The 26,613-nt window shown below is 41.6% G+C and overlaps 1 protein-coding gene across 7 annotated transcripts in view; it reads left to right on the top strand.

The window, feature by feature from the left end:
* SYCP2L (synaptonemal complex protein 2 like) overlaps nucleotides 1–26,613 on the top strand; it is a 63,969-nt gene that overhangs the window by 36,594 nt on the left and 762 nt on the right. For 6 of the 7 annotated variants that reach the window (XM_060307888.1, XM_060307887.1, XM_030881434.2 and 3 more), the window contains 11 exons: nucleotides 342–390; nucleotides 1,452–1,599; nucleotides 2,390–2,439; nucleotides 4,452–4,581; nucleotides 5,668–5,741; nucleotides 5,913–5,982; nucleotides 16,148–16,249; nucleotides 17,289–17,395; nucleotides 18,277–18,368; nucleotides 18,575–18,674; nucleotides 18,780–18,838. In XM_060307888.1, the coding sequence (XP_060163871.1) occupies nucleotides 342–390; nucleotides 1,452–1,599; nucleotides 2,390–2,439; nucleotides 4,452–4,581; nucleotides 5,668–5,741; nucleotides 5,913–5,982; nucleotides 16,148–16,249; nucleotides 17,289–17,395; nucleotides 18,277–18,368; nucleotides 18,575–18,674; nucleotides 18,780–18,838 (981 nt within the window). The remainder of the gene's footprint in view (nucleotides 1–341; nucleotides 391–1,451; nucleotides 1,600–2,389; nucleotides 2,440–4,451; nucleotides 4,582–5,667; nucleotides 5,742–5,912; nucleotides 5,983–16,147; nucleotides 16,250–17,288; nucleotides 17,396–18,276; nucleotides 18,369–18,574; nucleotides 18,675–18,779; nucleotides 18,839–26,613) is intronic. The other variant, XM_060307886.1, reaches the window with a different exon arrangement.

Below are 26,613 nucleotides of genomic sequence, written 5' to 3'. Positions count from 1 at the left end.
CCAGCTGATTCTAAGGCAGAGCCAGGCGGGAAACACGGCTCTGTATCATCGTCACACTCACTGCTTACTTGCTGACGTTACCCTGCCAGCCTCTTCTTTGGATGCCTGACAGAGAAGGGCTCAATAAAGTTTTGTTTTGTGTTAAATAGCCAGTTGTTGGCAGGCAGAAGATGTATGGAGATGGATTGCAAAGTAGAAAGTTTGTCTCAGAATGGGGTACTTCCCATGAGTTGGGCTCACAATCAAAGGACGTGTAAAGGGAAAGAAAAAGTGCTGTGAAGTTGGGAAAGGAGAAGATGTTGGTGAAACAGTTCCATTAATTCAATGTATTTTGCTTTTAGGGAAGAGTCTGCTTTGGAGGGTGACAGAAAGCAAGAAACAAGGATGTCGGTAATGGAATCACTTTCATTGTTTTGGGGCAGTCCTTCCCATGTTTTAGTTATTTTCATACCGTCTTCAAACTTTACCATTACTCTGCTCTTTGTTTCTCAGTTAAATTGATCTTAAGCTTGTTTTATTTATTTATTTTTCTTTCCTCACTTCTATTTTTATTTTTTAATAGATCTTTATTGGAGTATAATTGCTTCACAGTACTGTGTTAGTTTCTGTTGTACACCAAAGTGAATCAGCCACATGCATAAAGCATTTCACTTTGAAATGGAAAGTCAGCATTAGTTGCAACAAATCGTTGGTAAGCCCCCAAATAAATATGACGGAGAATAACAAAGTCATATTGAATCGTACTTTTCCTTGTATTAGGCCTTGAGCCAAAAGTCTGTTCTTGCTTCGTTAAACAAAAAAAAAAGATTATGAAGTAGAAGAGAAATATTAAAGACCTACTAGCAGCTGAGATTTACTCTGAATAGAATCAGAAGTGTTAATGAATTGAAAAGAAATTTTTTGCTCTGAGTCAGTGACGTGGTTTTGTTCCTGTGTGTGCCTGTTTCCATCTCTCCGTTGTTGTTCTTGCTTTGGGAAGCAGAGTTTAAGTCTATTGTCAGTACGTTAAAAAAAAAATGTATAGACAGTAAATGAAATTAATTTTTCTAAAATAAGAGATCATGGGCTTCAAACAAATTAAAGCTCTTTCTGACTTTCTTTTAGCGGTGGTTCTCAGTCCTATGGGTTAGTGTTTTGAAGTTAGTGTTGGCCCAGTAGTCAGGTGCATCAGCTTTTGGAAAGTTATCTACCATCTCTACAGCTACAAGTATTTGATTAGAGAGGATTGTGTCTCTTTTACTATAGCCGCTTGGTGGAGAACTAATGAAATAATCATCCTCTTTTTCTCCCTTCTCCTTACTTCTGTGCCCTTTCATTATGGAAGAAAGCCCAGTCTTCTAGAAGAAGGAGTTATTTCTCTTTTGTCTAACTTCATAGTCATATGTTTAATTGCACATAAATGGTACTAACGTCCTTTTAATAGTTCTCATTTATCACTGTGTTTGTAAAAGTCTAATTATAGGAAACACCTCTTCTCGGAGAGTAACGAAGACTCAAGTACTAGTGCCAGTGAACTGTCTTGGACCAGTAACCAAAAAAGGAAATCCCTAAAGTCATATACTAATAGAAAAAAGATAAGAACCAGAAGTAACATAAAAAGTAAGTTTGGGGCTTCCCTGATGGCACAGTGGTTGGGAGTCCGCCTGCCGATGCGGGGAACACGGGTTCGTGCCCCTGCCCAGGAGGGAGGATCCCACATGCCGCGGAGCGGCTGGGCCCGTGAGCCATGGCCGCTGAGCCTGCGCGTCCGGAGCCTGTGGTCCGCAACAGAAGAGGCCACGGCAGTGGGAGGCCCGCGTACCACAAAAAAAAAAAAAAAAAAGTAAGTTTGGTGTGTGTTTTCTTTCTAGTCACTTTTCAAATAAATTATCAGGTATTAATTTTTCAATACGTGATGGGAGCAGTGGGTGCCAAAGAGATGTGATCATGTGGTCCTCCTTCCCTTGTAGATGGGAAAGGGAAAATGTACATATGTAAAACGGTATGAAAGAATATGGAATTGACCAATAATTGTTAAATTTGAGCCGTGGATAAATGGAGTAAGGAGTTCAGATAAGAGGAATCTGGCGTAAGCTGAAATCAGGAAAAGCTTCAAGGAAGAGCTGGGTGGGACCTCAGCTAATCCTTGGGAGAAGAGTAGGATTTGAAGAGGTGTGGAGAAGGGGAAGCATTCTAATTAGGTAAAACTAGAAAGACGTGAGAACAGCATTCAGAACAGGATCTGGAGCAGAGAACTCATGCTGGGTAGTAAGGAACAAAGGTGGGTAATTAGATCATAAGAGCTAGACATTTCAGCAAGCTGTGGGAAGTGGGAATTGCTTCTAGTGTGTATTTGGGTATTTCTTATAAGCAAACTTACCCACTGTACTCTTATTCCCTTCCATTCTAGCCTTGCCACTTTTCCCCCTCAGTAGTGGCAGTGACCTTGAGAAAGATGAAGTAAGTAAATTTTGTCTGGGCTGCCGTGTGCCCTCATGGTGTAAGCTTGAAACAAGCTGATCTCTTTCAACCGCCTTTATTTCTCAAAAAACTCCTTTCTGAAATATGAGAAGAATAAACCAGTGGTTTACTAGTATGTGAACCACTTTCAATAAAAATTTCAAGGACTTCTAAACATTTTATATGAATCTTGGGTAAAAATTTAGGATCTTTTTTCATCGGTTGCAAATTTGTTGCAAGATGTTTATTATGAACTAAGCTTGAAATCTGGGCTCTTCTGACTTCCTGCAAATGTATGCTTTTTTGAATTTATATTTTAAAATAAACTTCCTGGTTTAATTCTTCCATTAGTTCTCAGTTTGTTGACATGTTACTCCCAAAGATTTTAATGATTTAAACATTTAAGTCTTTATTTTGCAAGCAGTTGAAATGCCTTCAGCCATTTCAAATACTGAATAAGCCTTGAAAGTTTCTTAATTCCTCTCACTTATCCTTGTTTTATATCAAAGTAGTTAAGAACATGGACACGAGTGTCCTCCGGGCCAATTCAGAGCTTAATTTATCATGCTTTTAGCTGAATTACCTCTCTAAGCAGTTGGCTTTTGTCCTTTGTCAAATGAAATTAGATAGATAGTATATATAGTATAGTGTGTGTATATATATACTGTATATATGATATTTTATATAAAACATGTAACATATAATCATGTATGTATGATATGTATTATATATAATTGTGCACATATACTTTATATGTACAAACTATATACTTATATTAAAAATACATATATGTACATATTACATATCTAATATATGTACATACATGTATGTACATATATTTTATATATATGTATCTACACACACACACACACATACACACAAACTGCAGAATATAGTGCGAAGTCTTTAAGAGTTTTCGAAGGGCAGCTGCTGGGATTCTCAGGGCATGAGCAGCGCCCTGCTTGCGTGTACAGAAATAGAATGTTGTTAGTGCCCTAACAGTAGCTCGTCATCTGCCCTCCCTGCCCGACCTGCCTTCTGCCATCAACCTGGGGGCGCGGGGTGCCGCCTTCTGTGAGGCTAAGGGACACTCATGTTCTGAGGTGACCGAGAGAGTTTATAGCTCAAACCTGTGAGCCAGAGCAACTACCTAAATATTTGTTGAATAGTTCAACCTGAGACAAGGAGTTATCAGTTAGAAATAGGCCAAAAGAACAGTTTTTAGCGATATACAGCTTTTTAGAAAAATAGGTACCAAAGAAGAAACAGGAAAGCTTTGAGAATCCATCAATTTAAGGTGTGCAACTGACAAGAAGTCTGTGCTGATTTTCAGTGAGGGCACTGCTGACTTTATACAGACATTGGTATCTAGAACTCACTTCTCTGTGCTGGAGTTTAAGAGAATAACTTAGAAGCAGGGCTTGGCAAACGTTTTCTGTGAAGGGCCAGATACTAAATATTTCAGTCTTTTCGGGCATATGGTTCCTGTAGCAGCCATTCAACTCTGCCATTGTAGCGTGAAGGCAGCCATGGACGATACTCAGATGAGAGGATGTGTTGTGTTCCAGTAACACTTATATTTACAAGAACTTTATTTACAGTGAGCTGTAGTTTGCTGACTCCTGAATTAGAGCAGTGGTTCTCAGACTTTAGTGTTCAGAATGACCGGGATGGCTTGCGGAAATGCAGATTGCTGGGTCCTGTCCCCAGAGGTTTTGATTGAGCACATTGTCACTGGGGCTTGAGAATTTGCCCTTCTGTCAAGTTCTCAGGTGTTGCCGAGCCTGTGGTTTGGGAGCACACTTTGAGAACTTTGACTTGCAGTCATCAGTTGATGCCTGACCTAATGTGCTTCCAACCCTGCGATCTTATGGTCTTACTGGTTTTTTCAAATGGAGCATATCCAATACTTAATCATTTAAAAAGGATGTTGGAAATGTCTTGGAATGTTTCGATAACATTCACAACCACTCAAAACAAGTTAACACTTTATAAAAAATACTATATTTCAGGCTAAAATTCTAACACCATTACGGAAAGATACCTCTAGGCAAAATAATGTCACACCTCCAAAAATTTCTGGAACGGAATTTCAGAGTAGTTCTGCCTTTTTAACTCCTGAAGATTCTGCCCAGAAGATAGGTATGTGATTTTCTGTCAATCTACGTAGAAAAAATTATATTTTGGGAAAGGTAGTTTGAAAAAGAAAAATGTATTTTAATATCTGTTGAAGAAAGTGTGAAAGTATGATTGATCTTCTCTTTTATGCCCTCATTAACAAAAGACAGAGGACATTGTTTTAATTCTGTTTTAACATTTGAGATCAGCTTGTGCATAAGAATTGCTGGTATTCTTCCACTTTAAAAATAACAAGAAGCTCAAATGATGATTTATTGCAAGGGTTGGTAAACTTTTTCTGTAGAGGACCAGAGTAATTGCTTTTTGCTTTTTGGCCCCTAGAGTTTCTGTTGCATCTATTAAGCTCTGCATTTGTACCTCCAAATGAGCCACAGACAAGATGTAAACCAATGGGCATGGCTGTGTTTCCATAAAACTTTATTTATAAAACCAGGTGGCAGACTGGATATGGCCTGAGGGGCCAGAGTGTGCCAACCCTTGACCTGTAAGGTTTATCTCAGCCCCCGCTGTATTTTATGAAAACAATTCACATCTTTTTTAAGTTGGTAAGAGTAGGGATTTTGTTTTCTTCACCTATCATTTTAGAGCATTGCACGTTGGCAGGCACATGATGGCATTAGCAAGCACGTGACTGCCAGCCTCTTAATTTGGCTGCCACTGGAAGAAAAGAAGTGGGGAAAGGAAAACAGGAGAGAGGGAAATATAGCAGGAGAGAGGGAAATATAACAGAGAGGAAGAGGAGTAAGGGAGTGCATCTAAGAGAGGAAAGAGAAGGACCACGTTGAGGTGGCAGAGTCCTTGCTGTGTGTTTGGGGCCAGATGGGCAGGTACTAAAGGTGCTGCCCTAGTAGGTAACTGGCTATTCATTTTATCTACAGACCTGTAACCCCTAATACCCAGGCATGCCCTGCAAGATACAAAGTGGTTTTTGGTTTGGGTTTTTTTTTTTTTTTTTTTTTTTAGAACTGTGTCCTTTTGCGGGAGGTAGGGCAGTGGATGTTGAAATTTAATTTATAGACTGATAGTGAAATGTTATTGCCTCTCAGTGTGTTTATTCCCTTAAAACTATTCATTCTCTCTAATGCTCAGAACTTCAAAGTCCCCCCGCACCGAGCGATCTCTCTTCCTTGGAGCACTCAGATGTTGAGGAAAATGTATCTGAGGTATTGTACTATTTAATTGTTGGTTATTCATCGGGTTTTCCAGAATTAATATTATATTTGCTTAATGTACTAGCTTATTCCTTCTTAAGGGATAATGTAGCACCATGTCTTTCTTATTTCGACATGAATACATGTATTTGTGGCCTTTTTTTTTTTTTTTTTTTTTTAAAGACTGTGACCCAAGAGTCATTGGTGAAAAGTACTGGCTTCAAACATAAACTGCAAAACTTGGAAGACAGAGGTGAGAGAATTCTGAACTTCTTTCTGCAGAATAAAGCAAAATTAATCTGATTTTGGCAGACTGGGCTGTTATTCAAATTGAGGCAGATACAATCACTATACAGAGTGACAGTTGCCAGGCCTTGGAGAGGGCAGTGCCATCTGCTTAACCAGCTCCAAATGTGCCTGAAGGTCAAGGGGAGGAGCAGAGGTTTTCACTCAGGAACAAGAACGTCTGTGTCAAGAAGCATATAGCCTGGGACACAAGTCCCATCAACCGGCATGCCTCCTCTCCCACCCCACAGAAGGCAGTCGCCTACTATTATAGTGTTGTCGCTTTCTCCCTTTAGATCTGTTAGCGTTTGCTTAAAATGCTTAGGTGCTGTGACATTGGGTGCCTATATTTACAGTTGTTACGTTCTCTTGATGGGGGGTGACCCCTTTATCATTATGTAATGAACTTCTTTGTCTCTTGTTAAATTTTTTGACTTTAAAGTCTGTTTTGAATGATATAAGCATAGCTATTCCTGCTTTCTTTTGATTTCCACTTGCATGGAATATCTTTTTCCATTCTTTCACTATGAGCCTGTGTGCATCCTTAAAGCTGAGTTGAGTCTCCAGTAGGCAGCATATAGTTGGGTCATAGTTTATCCATATAGCCACTCTGTGCCATTTGATTGGAGAATTTAATCCATTTACATTTCTTTTCTTTTTTTAAATGAATTTTTATTGGAGTATGGTTGCTTTATAATGTTGCGTTAGCTTCCACTCTCCATTTACATTTAAAGTAATCATTGATTTGTAAGGACTTACTAATGCCTTTGTATTAATTGTTTTCTGGCTGTTTTGTTGTTTCTTTTAATTTCTTCCTCTCTTGCTGTTTTCTTTTGTGGTTGATGATTTTCTATAGTGGTATGCCTTGATTCCCTTTTCTTTATTTTTTATGTATCTACTATAGATTTCTGCTTTGTGTTTACCATGAGGCTCACATAAAACATTTTCGAGATACAGTTTAAGCTGATAACTTCTATTGCATACAAAACTCTACCGTTTTTCTCTCCCCACCCACATTTTATGTTTTAGATGTTATAATTTATCTCTTTTTATATTGTGTATCTATTAGAAATTATAGCTATAATTATTTTAAATATTTTCACCCTTTGACCTTTATTCTAGAGTTCATTAACACACCACTGTATTACAATATTACAGTATTCCAAATTTGAATATATACTTTACCAGTGTGTTTTATATTTTTTAATATATTTTCATATTACTAATTAGTGTTTTTTCATTTCTTTTGATAAACTGCTTTCCACACTATTTGTAAGGCAGATCTAGTGGTGATGACTCCCTAAGCTTTTATTTTTCTGGGAAAGTTTTAATCTTTCCTTCATTTATGAAGGACAGCTTTTCTAGGTAAAGTATTGTTGGTTGGCAGTTTTTTCTTTCAGCACTTTACATGTATACATTATCCCACTCTTTTTTTGCCTGTAAGGTTTCTGCAGAGAAATCTGCTAATAGCGTTATGGGTGTCCCCTTGTATGTGAGAAAATTTTTTTCTTTTGCTCCTTTTAAAATTCTCTCTGTGTGTTTGATTTTACACAGTTTCGTTATAATGTGTCTTGCAAAAGATCTTTGTGGGTGAATCTTTTGGGGGTTTGAGAGCTTCATGAACTTGGATGTCCAAATTTCTCCCCAGATTTTGGAAGTTTTCAGCCATTATTATTATTAAAAAAATAACTAATTGATTAATTTTTGGCTGCGATGGGTCTTCACTGCTGCGCGTGGGCTTTCTCTAGCTGCGGCGAGCGGGGGCTACTCTTCGTTGCTGTGTGCGGGCTTCTCATTGCGGTGGCTTCTCTTGTTGCGGAGCATGGGCTCTAGGCACAAGGGCTCACTCAGTAGCTGTGGCTCGTGGGCTCTAGAGCGCAGGCTCAGTATTTGTGGCTCACGGGCTGTACAGCGCAGGCTCAGTAGTTGTGGCTCACGGGCTTAGTTGCTCCACGGCATGTGGGATCTTCCCGGACCAGGGCTCGAACCCATGTCCCCCTGCATTGGCAGGCAGTTTCTTAACCACTGCGCCATGAGAGAAGTCCCTATTTTTTTTAATTTTTAAATTTTATATTGGGGTATAGCCGATTAACAGTGTTGTGATAATTTCAGGTGCACAGCAAAGCCACTCAGCCATACGTATACATGCATCCATTCTCCCCCATCGGCCATTATTTTTTAAAATAGCTTTCTGCCCCCTTTCCCTCTTTTATCCTTCTGGGACTCCAATAATGTGTAGATTGTTTCCTTTTATTAAAATTGGGATATCATTGACATGTAGCATATTAATTTCAGGTAGCATATTAATTTCAGGTGTATAACAATGATTTGATATTTGTACATATTGTAAAATGATTACAACAATAAGTCGAGTAACATCTATCCCCACAGGTAGTTACATTTTTTTTTTCTTGAGATGATAGCTTTTAAGATCCACTGTCTCAGAAACTTTCAAATACACAATAAAGTATTAACTACAGTCGCCATCCTGTCTGTACATTACAGCCCTAGGACTTATTTTGTAATTGGAGGTTTGTACCTTTTCACCCCCTTCACCCATTTGCACCCCTTCACCCACCTCTGGCAACCACCAGTCTGTTCTCTGTACCTATGAGTTTGGTTTTGTATTTTGTTTTCCTTTTCGATTCCACATATAAGTGAGGTCATACAGTATTTGTCTTTCTGTCTGATTTATTTCACTTAGCATTTTGCCCTCAAGGTCCATCCATGTTGACACAAATGGCAAGATTTTATTCTTTTTTACGACTGAATATTATCCTGTTGTGTATATACCACATTTTCTTTATCCATCATTGGACACATATTCCTTCCATGTCTTGGCTACTATAAATAATACTGCAGTGAACATGGTGGGTACATATATATTTTCAAGTTAGTGTTTTCATTTTCTTCTGTTAAATACAAAGAAGTGGAATTGCTAGATTATATGGTAGTTTCATTTTTAATTTTTGGAAGAACCTCCATACTGTTTTCCAGAGTAGCTGCACCAATTTACATTCCAACTAACAGTGCACAAGGGTTCTCTTTTCTCCACATTTTCACCAACACTTGTTATCTCTTGTCTTTTTGATAATAGGAATTCTAATAGGTGTGAGTTTATCTCGTTGTGGTTTTGGTTTGCTCCAGTCATCGGTGCACCTGTTGGCTGTCTGTATGTCTTTGGAAAAATGTCTGTTCAGATTCTCTGCTCTCATTTTAATCGATTATTTGTTTTTTTGGCTATTGAATTATATGAGTTCTTTATATATTTTGGATAGTAACCCCTTGTCAGATGTACGATTTGAAAACATTTTCTTCCCTTTTGTAGTTTGATTTTTCATTTTGTTAATGGTTTTCTTTTCTATACAGAAGCTTTTTAGTTTGATGTAGTCCCACTTGTTTATTTTCATTTTTGTTGCCTTTGCTTTTGGTGTCAAATCCAAAAAATGATCATCAAGATGTATGTCAAGGAGCTTACAGCCTGTATTTTCTTCTAGGAATTTTACGATTTCAAGTCTTACATATAAGTCTTTAATCGATTTTGAGTTAACTTTTGTGTATGGTGTGAGATCGTGGTCCAGTTTCATTCTTTTACACGTGCCTGTCATGTTTTCCTAACACCATCTATTGAAGAGAGTTCTTTTTTTCCATTGTATACTCTTGGCTTCTTTGTTGTCAATTAATTTGATTGTATATGCCTGGGTTTATTTCTTGGCTGTCTATTCTATTCCATTGATTTCCCGGTCTCTTTTTTATGCCAGTACCCTACTGTTTTATTACATCTTTGTAACGTAGTTTGACATCAGGAAACATGATGCCTCCAGCTTTGTTCTTCTCTCTCAAGATTGCTTTGGCTATTCGAGGTCTTTTGTTGTTCCATAGAAATTTTAGGATTGTTTGTTGTGTTTCTGTGAATTGTTTCTATTAATGGTATAGTTTGTTTATATTAGTGCTATCACATAGTCCATATAGGCTTTCTTACTCTCTTTTATTCTTTTTCCTTTGTTCTCCTCTGACTGGATAATTTGGATAAATGATCTGCCTTTGACACAGATTCTTCTTCTTCTGGATCAGGTCTGCTGCTCATATTCTCTATTATTGCATTTTTCATTTCACTTTTGTATTCTTTCGCTCCAGAGTTTCTGTTTGGTTCTTTTTCTATTATTTCTATTTCTCTATTACACTTTTCTTTTTTTTTTTTTTTTTTCGGTATGTGGGCCTCTCACTGTTGTGGCCTCTCCTGTTGCGGAGCACAGCCTCCCGACGTGCAGGCTCAGCGGCCATGGCTCACGGGCCCAGCCGCTCCGCGGCATGTGGGATCTTCCCGGACCGGGGCACGAACCCGTGTCCCCTGCATCGGCAGGCGGACTCTCAACCACTGCGCCACCAGGGAAGCCCCTAAACTTTTCATTTTGTTTGCTTATTGTTTACCTGATTTTATTGAATTGTCTGTGTGTGTTCTTGTAGCCAACTGAGCTTCCTGAAAGCAACTATTTTGCAGTCTTTACTAGGCAAATTGCAGAGCTCCATTTTCTGTGGCGGTCCATGACGATATAATTATTGTGGTTTGGGGGAGGTGTCACGTTTCCTTGAGTTCTCACGTTCCTTGAAGCTTTGCATTGCTGTCTTCATATTTGAAGAAGCAGTCACCTCCTTTAGTCTTTGCTGACTGGCTTCAGGAGAGAAATACCTTTTGTCTACTACGGATTCTGAAGCTTTCTCAGACCTTTCCTATGGCTCTGCCTGCTCCACACTTTGCTTTCTCCGGGGTACCTCTGCAGACCTCTCGCTTTCTCAGGAATCTGCATGGCCAGGCCAGGTGCTCCCAGCCTCCTGCTGCTTTCCCTAGGGCAGTGGTGGACGCTCAAGCATGTGTGCTTAATCCCCATCCTGCTGAATAGGGCTGGCTGTCTACAAACACTCACAGTCATTGCCCCTGGGGTGTGTGTGCAAAGTGAGCCAAGCACAGGCTGGGGCTGTGTATGGGTGAGGCACATGGATTGGTTGCGCTGTCCATGGTCCAGTTGCGGGGGCATCCGTAGCTGAGGCCTCCCCAGCAGCTCATGAGTAGGCTTCCTAATGGAGTCCCTGAAACAGTAGGATCTGCATCCGTTTGATGCTCCGTGAGAACCCTGGATTCTGTTCTCCCAGCCACTCTCCACCCCCGAGCCATGTAGTGTCCCTCAGTATTCTGGATGGGGCAAGCAAGAAACGGTCTTCTTTGGCAGGGTCCCTCACAGCTGGGGAAAACGAGCGCTCCCTCAAACCCTCTCACCTTCCCCAGTGGAGAAGTCATGAGCTAAGAGGGTCTCTCTTGGCCCTGAGCTGTGCTGCCTTTGAGCAAGTGGTGATGTGGCTCAAGCGAAAGTGTCCTTGTTACCCTCTTCAGTGCAGCCAATCTTGCATTTTTTTCTTCCTCAGAGAGTGTGCTACATCTTCCCCACTGGACTCTCAGACTTCCACAAAGGCCACTCTGTCAGTAGGTGATTTTCAAAATTGGTGTCCTTTGGGGGAAAACAGTAGAAAACTCCTATTCTGCTATTTTGCTCATAGACTGTTGTTTTAATGTTTACCCTGGAACTTTGGATATGCCGTGCTCCCAGAACTGCAAGCAAACGGGATGATTACTCATGATTTTGCATTTTGCCCTCATGTACCTTCTTGGAGAGGCCTCCAGAGTTGGGAAGGAGTCAGGAGGATGGCTTCTTTGTTCCAATGGTGCTATGATTGCCTAGTTTGGTGCCTGGCACATAGAGGCATTCAGTGAATATTTGCCAAGGAACCAGAATAAGAAACTTAGAAAATGCTGTCATTTAGTGACGAACCTCTGCATAATTCCATATTGAATAATCATTTATACATAGTCACAACTAAGTATTATGAATTGATTTACTGATTTTTAAAATGCATTAATCCAGGCAGAAGTTATTTCAGTACTCCCCGTCAGACTGAGGAATTCAGCGATAAAGATTGTCTTTAATTTTTCATATTCTCGGCATAGTACGCATTGGTAGAAAAAACAAAGGAATTGGCGCTAGGAAAGTGCCTCCACAGGAAGGATATTTTGGTAAAGAAGACTATTCTCGCTCCGGTGAAGGTTGTTGGCCTTTTATCATTTTAAGCCACAGGGTGTCACCTCAGAGTAAGATTTTTTTAAATGCCGTAATTTAGGAGAGCTTGGGTATTAATCCTAGGGTTGATTCTGTGTAGCGCTAAAAACCGTTTTATCAGAAGTATGAGTAAATAAATGTAATATAGACACCACATTATTCTCTACAGCCTGTGCCCAAAATAAGTTCAGAAGCTCCTCAGATGGCAAAAGTCTTCAATTCTCCTGGCAATGAAGACAGCTGTGTTCAAAAGCAAGCACGCACTCCTTCTACCAGCCACCCACAAACGAGTTAGCATTCATTTGAGATCACTCTAGTTTCAGCCACGGTGTGTTTACTGCTTGTGTTCATTTCTGAAGTGCTGTGTGTACATAGTTTTAACCCCTTTATGAGAATGTCAAAAAGTCCTGGTTATAAGAGGCATGCCGTTACCATGGAAACAAAGCTGAGCCAACTGCATCACTTAGGACCTGCATCCTTTAACGAGTGCACTGATTTCCCTAGGGGAGCCTGTTCTCTCTGGAGAGCCATTCCTTTGTTTCAGGTAAAGTACTTAACAAGATTGCCTCTTCAGAAAGGGTTTTCTATGCCAAATTATTTCCATGTCCCTGAAGTGGTCCATAGGGATGATCCCTGTTTAGTAGGTTCACAGATTCCAAGCAGCTCATTCAGGGGGCAACCAGCTTATTTACACAGTGTTCCTGGATTCGTCTCTCCATTGAAGGTAAACATTGTCTGTTCCAGCAGATGCCCTGCTTTTCCACGGGTGGTGCATTAGCATGATACATCGAAATTCAAGGCCATGCTTTGAGCGCTTGCTACAAATATGTTGTCAGAAGAGAAAAAAAAAAAAAAAAATCCGGAAGGGACAGAACAGGCAGCAAGGAAAGAAATGTAAAACGTAGTAGTTGTTCATCGGTGCTTCGTTGGGGCCTGGCTGGGATCTTTTCTAAGTGGTTTCTTTGGGCCCTGACTGGGATATGGACACCATGTGAGATTCAAGCATGAGCTCCATTTATTTTGAGGCTGGAAGAGGACAGTGCTGTGTCTGGATTCTTTCTTTGATTTTTAAAAATCATTTAGCCTTGACACAGTGCAACTCTCTAGAAAATATCCACCCATACTTTCAAACAAATAACACACCTAATCTAAGAGCAGTGAGAAGAGAGAGTGGCACCTCTCAAAGCTGAGAGCTTTTCTTATGCTTTTCATTTTATTTTATTTTACTTTTTATTAGAGGGGCTGATTGTGGGCTCTTTCTTTTCCAAGTGAGAATGTGACCTCTACCGAAGTTTTCAGTTTATGAAAACTCTATTATAGCAAAGCAACTAAGGTGTCCCATGAAGGTCATCATTCATGTATGATCATTTTATCTATATATCTGGTATTATTAATTTAGTTCTTTCTGCATTTGGTCATCCTTTTCTCTCAATTAGATATTTATTATCTCTCTTGTTTTACCTCTCATTTTGCTATTTCCTTTTTGTTTCTTTAATAGAAAATAATCTAAGTTGACATTTAAACCTAAGTTACTCATTTTTCTTAAAAATGTATCTTCTGTTTTACCACAGGGCATGAACTATTTTAACATTGACTATTCTCTGTTTTGCATAATTTTAATAGCAAATTTCTTTTTCTTTTCCTTCTGTCACTTTGATGTTTATGACTGGTATTTCCTACTATGGTGCTATTTCTAAAAATTAGTATTTTACAGTTCCTCCCAAAAGGTAGTTTTAGCAGATCTTAAAATACTAAATTTTATTAATTTCAGTTTGTTATTTATGTAGCAGGTATTTGGGTCTCTAAGGTTTTTGATATTCCTGTATCTCTACCCTCACTGCTAGTATAAGATAATTAGAATACATTCTTGTTTTACTAAGATCCTTTTTTAGGATATAAGATACATCTTATTTTGTAGAATCTTGGATTTCTGCAGCATTTACTCACTTATTCATTCTTTCATTCAGTGAATGTCTACTGATGTCTGCTATGCACCAGCCGCTTTCCTACGTGTTAGATATTCTAGTGAACAAAACAGACAGCATACGGGCCCTCACTGGACCTTACCTTCTAGTGGGGGAGACATAATACCCAAGAAAAGTGAAATATGTAGTATATTATATTGTGATAGAGGCTAAGTCAAAATTAAGCAGGGAAGGGGATTTAAGAGCTAGAGGGTTGGGTTGAAATTTTAGTTTGGATGGCCAGGGGGAAACCTTAGTGTAGTTATGGGGGGGTGGGGGGAGGATGCAAGTCAGAAGATCGGCAGGTGCAAAGGCCCTGACGTGAGAGTGGCCCAGGGTCTGAGGAGCTGGAAGGAGACCAGGGTAGAGCAGTGGAATGCAGAAGGGGAAACTTGCCTCTTTGCTTTCCTACCATCTGCCCACCATTTTGCCCAGCTCCCTGCACATAGTAACACTCAAATATTCATTGAGCAAATTCATGAAATTAAATTCCAGAACTTTCAGGGGGGAAATCTGTAGTGACTAGCTAGATGTGGGAGGAGAGAGGGAGAGCAGATGTCTTCCCAGTTAAGTGTGTGTGGCGGGGCTGAGTGTATGGTGGGGAAGAAAGAGCAGCTGGGGTGGGGAGGAATGGAAAAGAGTGGTTTTTTTTTTTTTTTTTTTTTTTTTGCGGTACGCAGGCCTCTCACTGTTGTGGCCTCTCCCGTTGCGGAGCACAGCCTCCGGACGCGCAGGCTCAGCGGCCATGGCTCACGGGCCCAGCCGCTCCGCGGCATGTGGGATCCTCCCGGACCGGGGCACGAACCCGTGTCCCCTGCATCGGCAGGTGGACTCTCAACCACTGCGCCACCAGGGAAGCCCCAAGAGTGGGTTTTGAGCGGAGATGTTGGGTGGGCAGTTGGAAACACAGGTTTGCTGCTCGAGAGAGCTCGGGCAAGAGAGGCATTTGGGGGATGCCAGTTGAAGGGATGGGACTGACGAGCTCCTCCCGGGAGCTGGCCTTGGACAGTCTCGGTGTGGGGATGCAGAGAGGTATGGATGCTTTCTGTAGGCAGAGCCTCAGGCCTTGACGGTGGGAGAGAAGAGGATGGTAAAAAGCAGCAGTCGGGCCTGGTGCTAGTGCACTATTGACAGGGATAAGATGCCACTGATGAGACAGAGGGCCCGGATGGGGTGAGGACATGTTTGGTGTGAACTGAACATCAAAATAAAAGATATTGTACTTTTTATTTCCCTACCCCTATCTTTCCCCTCCTTGCCCCCCTCTCCCCACTGGAACCAGTTTCTTCTCCACATCTGTGAGTCTGTAAGACGTACAAACTATGAGGTATAAAATAAGCTACAAGGATATATTGTACAACATGGGGATATAGCCAATATTTTATAATAACTATAAATGGAGGATAACGTTTAAAAATTGTGAATCATTGTATTGTACACCTGTAGCTTATCTCACCTTGTACAGCAGCTATACTTCAATTTTTTTAAAAAAGAAAATGTTTAGTAAATGCTGAACTGAAAACAGAATCTGTATTTAAATCTCATCCGCGGAGGCTCTCAGTCACTTGAGCTCGCGAGGACCCAAGATGAGCTCCTTATGAGGCAGCTGTCAGTTCGGTGCCGAAGCTCCTGTGTCACCAGCAGGTGGCGCCCTCCGCGGGGTGATCCGATGAGCTTCCAAGGGCCAGTCGGCCTGGAAACCTTGCCCCCTTGCTCTTTAGCCCAGAGCCCTGGAAGTGGGTTTGATGCCAACCATTACTGCTTTTTGTTTGACGCAGGCTGTATCCTGCTCAGGGGAGTGTTCCTGAACGTTACTGAGCTCGTCAAAGGGAGGCACGTTCCCGTGGGTCCTCTTTCAGGCACCGGTAGACTGAGTGCTTTGATACTTGCGTTGTTCTTAGTCAACATGCCACATGATAAGCAATTTGTAACAAGCAGGGAATGAGTTTCGCTTGCTGCTCATCAAGGCTAGATACTAACTGGCAGAAAGAGAGCGAGATAAATTTAGGACCCAAGACACGTGTGTGTGTGGTTATCAGTGAACTGCGCTTGCCTTCAGACAGAACAGATGGTCATTTCGCTAAGGGGAAACAGTCGCGATTGGAAGAAGGTGATGCTCCAGGATGCCTTTCCTCAGTGGCAGAAGAAACGGACTTGGCAGGTAACGTTGTGCACCCAGCCAGCCGGTCAAGAAAGAATGTGGCAAATGTGTAAGCCCTGAATGTCCCAACGTGAATTACGAGGCAGTTCCAGTTTTAAGATCGTAGTAGCTGCAGGACCCTGAAAACTAAGCACTTTGTCCTTTCAGAGACAAGTGCATTGCTGCACAAATTGTAGATAAAAGCAAGCACTATCTCCTCCTGGCAATTTGATTTCTGCCTCTTAATTCTTAGTGGCGATTTTCAGGGCCTAGGTCTCTGCTTTAGGTGATGATTATTAGCTAAATTTTTGAGTTAAAAATATGCACTCTGTACAAATGAAGGAGACTGATCTGAAAAGGCTGCATATGTGGCGGTGGCCTTCAGGATGAGTGACACTATGATACTTTGAAACAAAAGGCTCCGAGAAGGCAGATTTGGAAGCCCTAAGGTACTAGAGGGCTGTGGCTTAGAGCCAGGCAGCCCGGGTTCCAATCCTGGCGCTGTCGGTGTGAGCTTGCACCGGCTACGTGATATCCGTGTTAAAAGTGGGCATTAACAGTGCCTGTCTCACTTGGATTTTGTGAGAATTAAATGAGTTGATACATACAAATCCCTTAGAACAGTGCCAGACCCCTCATGAGCCCTCGTAAAACTCCTTGGCTCCCAGAAGCTGTTATGCCAGCATTGCCCCTAGAAATGCCCTACCCGTCACATCCTCCTAAAATCCTCTTACCACACCTCAGCCTGCTTCTTAGCCGTACTCTCAGTTGCTCTGATTTAAAGTGCTGGGAAAGTTTGGATGAAATGAGCACTTGCCAGAGAGTGAGTTTTCGTGGGAGCAGCAGGAAGCATCCTCTGAGGACTCTTGCCTCAAGCTGGGCTGGTGGGTCACGGCCAGAGTCAGCCCCGCTGCAGTCACAGCCGGGCAGCCAGTGGGGCGGCTGTGGATCGCATCTGTGCTTCCAGATGACTGTCCACACTCTGGGCAGCGGGGGGACCGAGCACACCTATTGTGAGACCTGTGTTAGTTTTATTTCATGTTCTATTCTTCTTGTTCAGAAGGCATTTCTACCTCATCCTTAAAAGTTATTCCAGAGAACTTGAAAGGTTCTGCAATGATCACCACCTTTGAAAACTTCACTAGAGAACTGAAAAGAAAATACGAGGTAACGGTCCACTAAAAATGAAAAGCTAGCTCGCTATGTGTTTAAAGTAACAGGTTCATATTCATTAATACCATTGTTGTCCTTCCTGTGTGAAGGTGTCCCTGAGTCTCTGGGGAGGTAGGTTTGTCTTAGCTGTGGTCACTGACTTTAGTGCCTTTGTGAATTGTGGAAATAAGACAGCTATTCCATGTCCATTTGCTGCCATGGGACCAGATGGACCGATATGGAAAGGTTTGGTTTTGTTGATTGCATTCTCAGAAAACTGGACAACCAGGAAGCAGTGATTTGGTCACAGTGATAGACAAGAGAAGGCAAGGCGGGGGGGCCATGTGGATGAGAGAGGTGTCTGGGAGAAAGAAGGAGGTGACCGTGGGCAGGTGGTCAGCTGAGTGGTGGCCAGTTGAGACACCGCACATACAGGCTGTCACAAAACCTTGCCTGCAAGGTGAACTTTGAAACCACTTCCATCCCCTCCATTTTGTCCTACTATTTATAAATCCCTACTGAGTTATTTATTAGCACATTTGAGAAGAGTATCTTACCCTAACATAGATTCATTGAACTAACTTGGAAGATCTCCAATCTTATTCTCTGCGGTACCAGTGTAAGCTAATTTATCATGGAAATTGGTTCATGATATTCAATATGTGTATCAGTAGCTTGAATATAAATTTTACTATTTTTAGCTTATTGTCCTTTATGGGTATCAAACCTGAGGTAATGCACGAAGCGTGTGGCATGGTGTCTTATTACAGTTCTTCAGTGATAATGTTTGCTGTGAATGTTATGTGCAGGCAACATCTTTTTAATACAAAGCCCACACCCAATTTGGGTAGTTATGTTTAAGCCAAACATGCTCATTTTGTTATTGTGTGGTTTAGCTTAGGTACAGAAGGAGCCCACTTTATTCAGAAACTGCAAAGCAAGCACCAGACTGCCTAACAAAACTTTTAAACCAGATACATCTGTGCAGGTAAGTGTTGGGTTCAAAACAAATTTATGGATTTGGGATCCCTCACAAACAATATTTCCAAGGGGAAAGAAGAGAAAGGAGACGTATATTTTTAAGACAAGAACCGTCTAGAGAAAAATATGAAGTTATCTTTGCAATAAGAGTAAAAAGGTCTTGTGTCACATCCAAGTGGTCCCAGTGAAATTCGTTGCTTTTGTTTTTTTCAGACTGAATAAACTAGAACAGTTTCACACTTTAGTTCTTCAAGAGCTGAGCAATCTTGAGAAGGATATTGGGGGTCTGCAACGCCTTGAGGAGGATGTTCTGGTAAGTTCTTTTCGTTTGGAACATTCTCTTTGACTTAAGAGGGTCTGTTCCCGGGTAGGGTAACTGTCAACCGCTTCAACCAACCAACCTTTTGTTCAATTTTAGGAATTTTGGGGGAAACAGTCTGATGATCTGAAATCATTCTGTGAACTGCAGCTGCTGAGGTATTTATTTATTTATTTTTTTAACAAGCATTCTTTCTAGAAGTATCTTAGTTGATACTAACCAGCCACTTCCGTGGTTCTCTCTGGGCACAGGGCGTGCCCTGGGATGTCGCTCAGGAAGTATACATTTTGAAAAGCATAAACAGGACCATCCGAATTTCAGTGTTTTTTGATACAAAGTGTTTTCTTTTTAAGCAATATTTTAAAAAATTAAAATAGATTTTAAGAAAAATATAGAGGTTTCTGTGTGAACAGTTGATTTTCATTTAAACTGAATTGTGTTCTTGAAAGAACATATTCTATACACCTTATATGTATGTAAATATTTTAAACATATATATGTATTTTCAAACAACACATGGGTTTATCTTGCTGCATGTTTTCACTGTGATTAGTCAGTTATAATCTGAGGCTGCTGTTTCTATCCGTTTGGACCACTGTTCCTCTTTCTAGAGTGTAGGGAGTCGGGGAATGGAGAGTGGAGCCCTTCACTCCACTGCCTGTGCCCTGGGAGAAATTCTAGTGTTTTCTTCCTGCTTGAATCAAAAGGGATCCCTATATAAAGTTATAATGGGTAAAGCTTTCTCTACCAGTTGAGCATCCGCTTTTATCACAGAAATGTAAGTCACGTGGTTTTAAAAAGGATATTATTTTTTTCCTTTTAAAATATTTATTTATATTTGATAAATTTATATTTATTTATTTATATTCATATATTTATTATATATGACCAGGGATCGAACCCTCGCCCTCTGCATTGGAAGCTCAGAGTCTTAATCACTGGTCCGCCAGGGAAGTCCCCAAAAGGGTATAATTCTGATCACATCATGTATTTCAAACCAGAACAACAAAAACTGTCAAAATTTGAGTTATCCATTCTGCTATTTACTCCAGTTAACATAATGAATAATAATGGCAGCATAGTCTATAGATTTTCAAAGTTCTTTCATACACACATCGTCTTCCATGTACCATTATACATGATGAAAGTGGATATCCATTTAAAATCTCTTCACTGAATGCCCTTGGTTGGTTATGAATGGTTCTCAAACTCGTTGGAATAAGATCTCCTAACACTTTTAAAATTTATTGAGGATCCCCAGAGAGCTTTTGCTTTGTGGGTTATATCTGTGAATATTTTCCACATTAAAAATTGAGACTGAGTTTTTTAATGTATTTATTTAAAAATAACAGTAATAAATCATTACATACTGATGTAAATAACAGAGTTTTATGAAAAATAATCAGACTTTTCAAAACAAGAAATTTGAGAAGAGTAGCATTGTTTTATGTTTTTGCAATCTCTTTAATGTCTGGCTTAATAGAAGACTTTATATATGCTCTGGATTCAATCCGTTGTGACACCACACAACACGTGGCCCCTAGAAAACACCACTGAACATTTGTGAGGGGGGAAGAATGAAGAAAGCAAATAATGTCTTAGTACTAGTAACATTATTACCAAAATAGTTTTGACCTCACAGAATCTTTGGAAACATAGTCTCCTTCGGGGTCCCAAAGGTTCACACTAGAACTTTGACATCTTTGAGAAACTGAAAGTTCTTGGATCATAGTAGTATAAGGGGGACAGTTACTTGAAATGAAGCTGGGAGCATGACCGACTCTCTGTGACCATGTTTGTTTGTTTGTTTGTTTGTTTATGGCTGTATTGGGTCTTCGTTGTGGTGCGCAGGCTTCGTATTGTGGTGACTTCTCTTGTTGCAGAGCACGGGCTCTAGGCACATGGGCTCAGCAGTTGTGGCTCACGGGCTCTAGGCATGCAGATTTCAGTAGTTGTGGCTCGCGGGCTCTAGAGCGCAGGCTTGGTAGTTGTGGCACATGGGCTTCGTTGCTCTGCGGCATGTGGGATCTTTCCGGACCAGGGCTCGAACCCGTGTCCCCTGCATTGGCAGGCGGAGTGGAGTCTTAACCACTGGGCCACCAGGGAAGCCCTCTGTGACCATGCTGAGGAGTTTGAACTTTATACTAAGGGTGGAGGAAAATATGGATGGGTTTGAGCAAAGGCATTGGGTGTGATGGTGATATAATCTGATTTATATTTTAAGAAAATCTTTCTAGTTGCTATGTTGGAAATCGATTGGAAGAGGGAAGAGTAAAGGAGGAAAGCTTGACTGGAGGCCTTTGGAGAGGGTGAGAAATGGAGAGATTCCAGATACGTTTGGGAGCTGGAATTAGTAAATTACTGACAGATGGAAGCAGTAGGTAAAGGAAGGAGAGTTAGGGATATGCCTCCTAGGTTGCTGTCTTCTAGCAACCAGATCGTGCTGCCACTTAGAGAAGGAAGACTGGGGAGGGTTGTGTGGTTGGAGCAGAACCTAGAGTTCATTTGCTAACATTTTAACTTTCAGTTGTCCACACACCTCCAAGTTTTGATGAGAACCTGGAAAAATGGACAGTTTTCCAGAAAAATACAATTTAATAAAACAGACTTCTAAACAGATGTGAAAACATAGGCAAATATTCATAGAAGAAATAAAGTTGTTAAAGAACTTCCCTACAAACATGTATATGGTCCAGATTGCATCACAGAGGAATTCTACTGGCCCTTTAAAGAGGGATCACTTTAGTGCTGCGGAAAGTATTCTAGCACCTAGGAGAATAAAAATTCTCAATTTTTAAAAAATGAGTCTTGCATTGCAATACCGAAACAAGAAAAATTGCAGAGAGACCCATGGAATAACCTCACTTATGATCACGGGTGGTACCATCAGAAGTCAGTCACATTTTAGTTAAAAGAAGGAGGCAAGGAGATATTTTCTTCCAGGAAGAGGCTGAGGATTTGGGGGAATTTGTTGCCAAGAGATTGAGTTGTAGGGGCTAGAGAGGAAGAGCTCAGGAGGGTGGAGAAGGGTAGATTGGGACAAAGGAGGAGATGTACAACCAGCAGCTGGTGAGAACGGATGACAGTGTGGGTGACAACGGCTGTCTTTTGGCAGTTACGAAGGGAAAGAGGGATTTGAAACCAGACAGGATTGACTCTGAGAGACTTTTAAAGGAGAGAGTTTATAGAATTGCCACTGTGATCCCTAATGCTTCCCAGATCGGCCAGTAGCTCATGGGGCTACCACTCCAAGAGCTTTCTGGCAGTGTTGTCAGGCCCACCGAGTAAATAAATATGGACTGTGTAGAGCAACTGCCACCTCTTCTGTTTTTGGACACAGTCACTTTAAGGACAGCCACCCTCCCACCCAGCTAGATTCTTCGAATACTATCTTGTTCATTCCTACAGCATTTAATAACGGGGCTTGTTGAGCAGATATCAACTTTGAGATTTTCTTCAAGCTAGAGGTTGGAATTAGATTCCCTAAGTGGACCATATCCAAATACATTTTAATAAGAATGCAATTTCATTTATCTTAAAGAATTTAGTATTTCTCTTTTGAAAACGCGTGTTCCGTTTCATTTTATTTGAGAGTAAATGAAGTGGGTGGTTTTCTAAAAACTCCTTCAGTGTCCAAAGTTGTGATTTGAGATTTCTGACACAGCAGTCATTCCACTTCTAGGAAATGACCTTAAAGATGAAATCGGACTGTGCAAAGACATGTAGACCAACATGTATTACAAACTACTCTAATAGGGAGATATTGGAAGGTATCTAGATGCCCAGCTAGTGTTTGGTTAAGTAGATTGATACATTCATGTGATATACCATGTTGCCATCAAAAAGAATGACTTAGATTATATTGACTTGAAAGGTGTTCAACATGAGTAAAAAGTAAAAGCTTGTTGCAAAGCAGCTTCTATAACAAAAGCCCACTTTTTCTTTTAAAGGTTGTACCAATTTACACTTTTTAAAAATAAATTTATTTTATTTTTGGCTGCATTGGGTCTTTGTTGCTGCGTGTGGGCTTTCTCTAGTTGTGGTGAGCGGGGGCTACTCATCACTGCGGTGCGCGGGCTTCTCATTGTGGTGGCTTTTCTTGTTGTGGACCACAGGCTCTAGGCGTGCAGGCTTCAGTACTTGTGGTGCGTGGGCTCAGTAGTTGTGGCTCACGGGCTCCAGAGAGCAGGCTCAGTAGCTGTGGCGCACAGGCTTAGTTGCTCCACAGCACATGGGATCTTCCCAGACCAGGGCTCGAACCCATGTCCCTCGCATTGGCGGGCAGATTCTTAACCACTGTGCCACCAGGGAAGCCCCCCATCTGTTTTTAATGTTAGATGGGGGTGCATATGTTCATATGTTCACTCACTCAGTGAACTGTTGAGTCTTTTAGGTACCAGGTACTGTCTTAGATCCTGGGGGTAGAACAGTAGGCAAGAGGTCCTCGACCTCATAGGGAGTACATTCTAGTAGGAAGGTAGATGGTAAACAATTAAACAGATAAGCATTCACGATAGTGGTAAAGCTAAGAAGGAAAAAAGTGTGAGGTGAGAGAATCTGATACTATGGAAAGAGGAGAGTCAAGTCAAACCTTCCGAAGGAAGTGAAATTTGAGTTCAAACTTGATGGGTGAGATGGTGGGAGAGCGAGGCAAGGGCAATTGGGAGGAAATGGACAGGACGTCTGAGGCCGTAAGCAGCTTCGTATGTTCTAGGAATTCAGTGAGGGCCAAACAAAAGGAGTGAGGGTATAGCGGTATAAGATGAGGTCAGAAGGCGGGTGTGTGGTGCTGGTGGTCACCTAGGGCCCTGCAGGCCACAGTAAGGACACCGGATTCGATTCTAATTGCAATGAAAGGGATAAAAGTAAAGGACTGTCTGTTCTCAAGGGCGTGTGTGTGTTGGTGTGGGGAGTCAGATCAAGGTGCCGGGGCACATGGAGCTGGAAGGGTTGCTGGTGGGTTTGATGTGGTGGGTGGGGAAACAGCAGGATTAAGGACAACTTCCAGCTCGGGTCTTGAGCAGCGAGGTGGCAATCGGTGTCGTGTGAGGAAATAGTGAAGACTAGGAAAGGTCTGGTTTTATGGGTAGGGGGAGTAGGATATGGATAGATATTGAAGACTTGATTTGACACATACATCTGATTTGTGACTTCAATGTCTGGATGGAGTTGTTGGGTGGGCAACTGGATGTTCAGGACTGAAACTCACGGCAGAGGGGCTTGAGCACGAGACTGGATGAGTTGACTTAGGGACCAGTGATAGAGAGCAGTTGTTCCAGGACAGAATTCTCGGGCTGCTCCAGTGTGTTGAAGTTTGATAAGGGAGAGGAAGCCAGCAGAAGAGGGCGAGAGGGCTTCCCCGGTGGCGCAGTGGTTACGAATCCACCTGTCAGTGCAGGGGACATGGGTTTGAGCCCTGGTCCGGGAAGATCCCATGTGCCGCGGAGCAACGAAGCCCGTGCGCCACAGCTACTGAGCCTGCGGGCCACAACTACTGAGACGGTGTGCCACAACTACTGAGCCTGCTCTCTAGAGCCCATGAGCCACAACTACTGAAGCTCGTGTGCCAAGAGCGTGTGCTCCACAACAAGAGAAGCCACCGCAATGAGAAGCCCACGCACCGCAACTAGAGAAAGCCCGTGTGCAGCAACGAAGACACAACTCAGCCAAAAATAAATAAATAAAATAAATAAATTTATAAAAAGGAAAAAAAAAGAAGAGGGCGAGAAAGAATTTTCCAAGGATGGGGTGGTGTTGCAGAAGATGAGAGCGTGTGAGTACATGCATATGTAATAAGAGGTCTAGATTCTCGAAGATATTCATCAAAATGTCATCTGTGGTTATTTCTGTGTGGTGACATTTTAGGTGACTTTACTTTCTATATAGGCTGTTCTATATTTTTAGAATTTAGTGCAAGATACAAGTTACTTTTGTGTAATAAACTCAAACAGCATAACATTTATAAAGTAAGAGTGAACTTTTTCCCCTCTCCCTAACCCTCCCTCTTCTCTATGATCCAGAGAGAACTATCTCCTTACTGTTTAGTATATGTTCTTCTAGATATTTTCTTTATGTTTATGTAAGTATATATACAAATCTCTTTATAAGTTTAATTATGTATATTTTAAGTGACAAATGATATACTAAATATTATGAGTATTGTTCTTTGTTTGTTCTCTCAGTAACAGAAGTAGGATTCCTTTCCAAGTCAGTAGTAAGGATCTGCTCATTTTTAAAATAACTGTAAAGTATTCTAGCTTATGGGCCTACTATAACTTACACATGTGATTTCCTATCGATGAACATTTAGATTATTTTAAATTATTATTTCAAATAAATCTGTAGTGAATACCCTTGTACCTATATCTTGAATGACTTTCATTATCAGGAAGACATTACTATTTTATTTGGGGGAAACAAAAATAACAAATCTTCAAATCAGAATAGTACTAAAAGAGGATCTGGGTAAAGACTAATCCGGGCTAAGAATGTTAGAATTCCCAGCCCTAGCAGGGAATTGGATCAAATGCGAATTAAATGTACGTGTTACAGTTGGTCATATGTAAGAGAACTCAGACTCCAGCGGCTAAACCAAATGGGGATTTAATTTTAGCCCTGTAAGCAGCAGCCCGGAGGGCTGAAACAGCAGCTCTAAGTGGTCGTTAGGGACCCAGGTTCTTTTAGCTTTCTGCTTTGCCATCCTTCGTGTGGCTTTGGGCTTCTTGGTCACAGGATGGCAGCTCTGCTTCTAAGCATGTCTTCCTATACTCCAGGCAGGGAGAAGGGGATGGCGATGGGTGAAGGATTTGGTAAAAGATGTGTGCCACTAGAATCTATTCTCCCCCCCCTTTTTTTTTGGCTATGCCACGTGGCACGTGGGATCCTCGTTCCCCAAGAAGGGATCAAAGCCATGCCCCCTGCAGTGGAAGTGTGGAGTCTTAACCACTGGACCGCCAGGGAAGTCCTTCTCCCTTTTTTTTTTTTTTTTTGCGGTACGCGGGCCTCTCACTGTTGCGGCCTCTCCCGTTGCGGAGCACAGGCTCCGGACGCGCAGGCTTAGTGGCCATGGCTCACGGGCCCAGCCGCTCCGCGGCATGTGGGATCTTCCCGGACCGGGGCACGAACCCGCGTCCCCTGCATCGGCAGGCGGACTCTCAACCACTGCACCACCAGGGAAGCCCTCCCCTTATTTTTAAAATTAGGGAAACAGTTTTCACGGAAGCCAAACCAATAGACTTTTGTCTCCATCTTGTTGAGTCATGTAAACCTCCCTAGTCACAAGGGAATCTGGAGTGGCAAGAATCTAACTGAGCATATTACTGTCCTCCCGCAAAGTGGGGTTCTGTTAATAAGGAAGAAGGGGAGAACAGATGTTGGATAGGGAACCAGTAATGTCAGTCATGCCTAAATTAAATTATATGTGCTGAACACAGGAAACAATGGAGAAATAAATTGCACAGGTGATTCTGTCTGCCATTCTTCTCAACGAGCATGCGCCCTAGTGTTTGCATGAGGATGGGAGACTGTGTTGCCTCAGTTGACATCAGCTCCTACCTACCTCTTGTGTGAGCATCCAGCTGGGCTCAATGACAACCTGGTTATTAACAACATGCATTTTTTTTCATACAAGGTGGCCCCGAAAGCCAGCCCAGTCACTTTATCTGGTCCTTCACCCAAGAAATAGCTGTCTTTTCCCCAACACCAGAGGGAAAAATAACCTAGTGCATTAGACTGTCAGGAGATGGCATGTGTGTTTTGAAAGCAGCACACGTTTAAGAGAATTTTGAGAGCAATTTTGACCGCGGGCAGTTTCCCCCATTGCACTGACTGACCTTAGCTTCCAGTGGCCGTGTAAGATGCAACTTCAGTGAATATCTGAGTTAGGGATGGAGTGGATGAAAAGGAGTGACATTCATTTTGGCGTGCTGAGTTC

Source organism: Globicephala melas, chromosome 11, assembly GCF_963455315.2.
Source record: "Globicephala melas chromosome 11, mGloMel1.2, whole genome shotgun sequence".
Taxonomy (NCBI): Eukaryota; Metazoa; Chordata; class Mammalia; order Artiodactyla; family Delphinidae; genus Globicephala; species Globicephala melas.
Note: the sequence above shows the minus strand (reverse complement) of the source record. Positions and strands in the feature narration are given on the sequence as shown.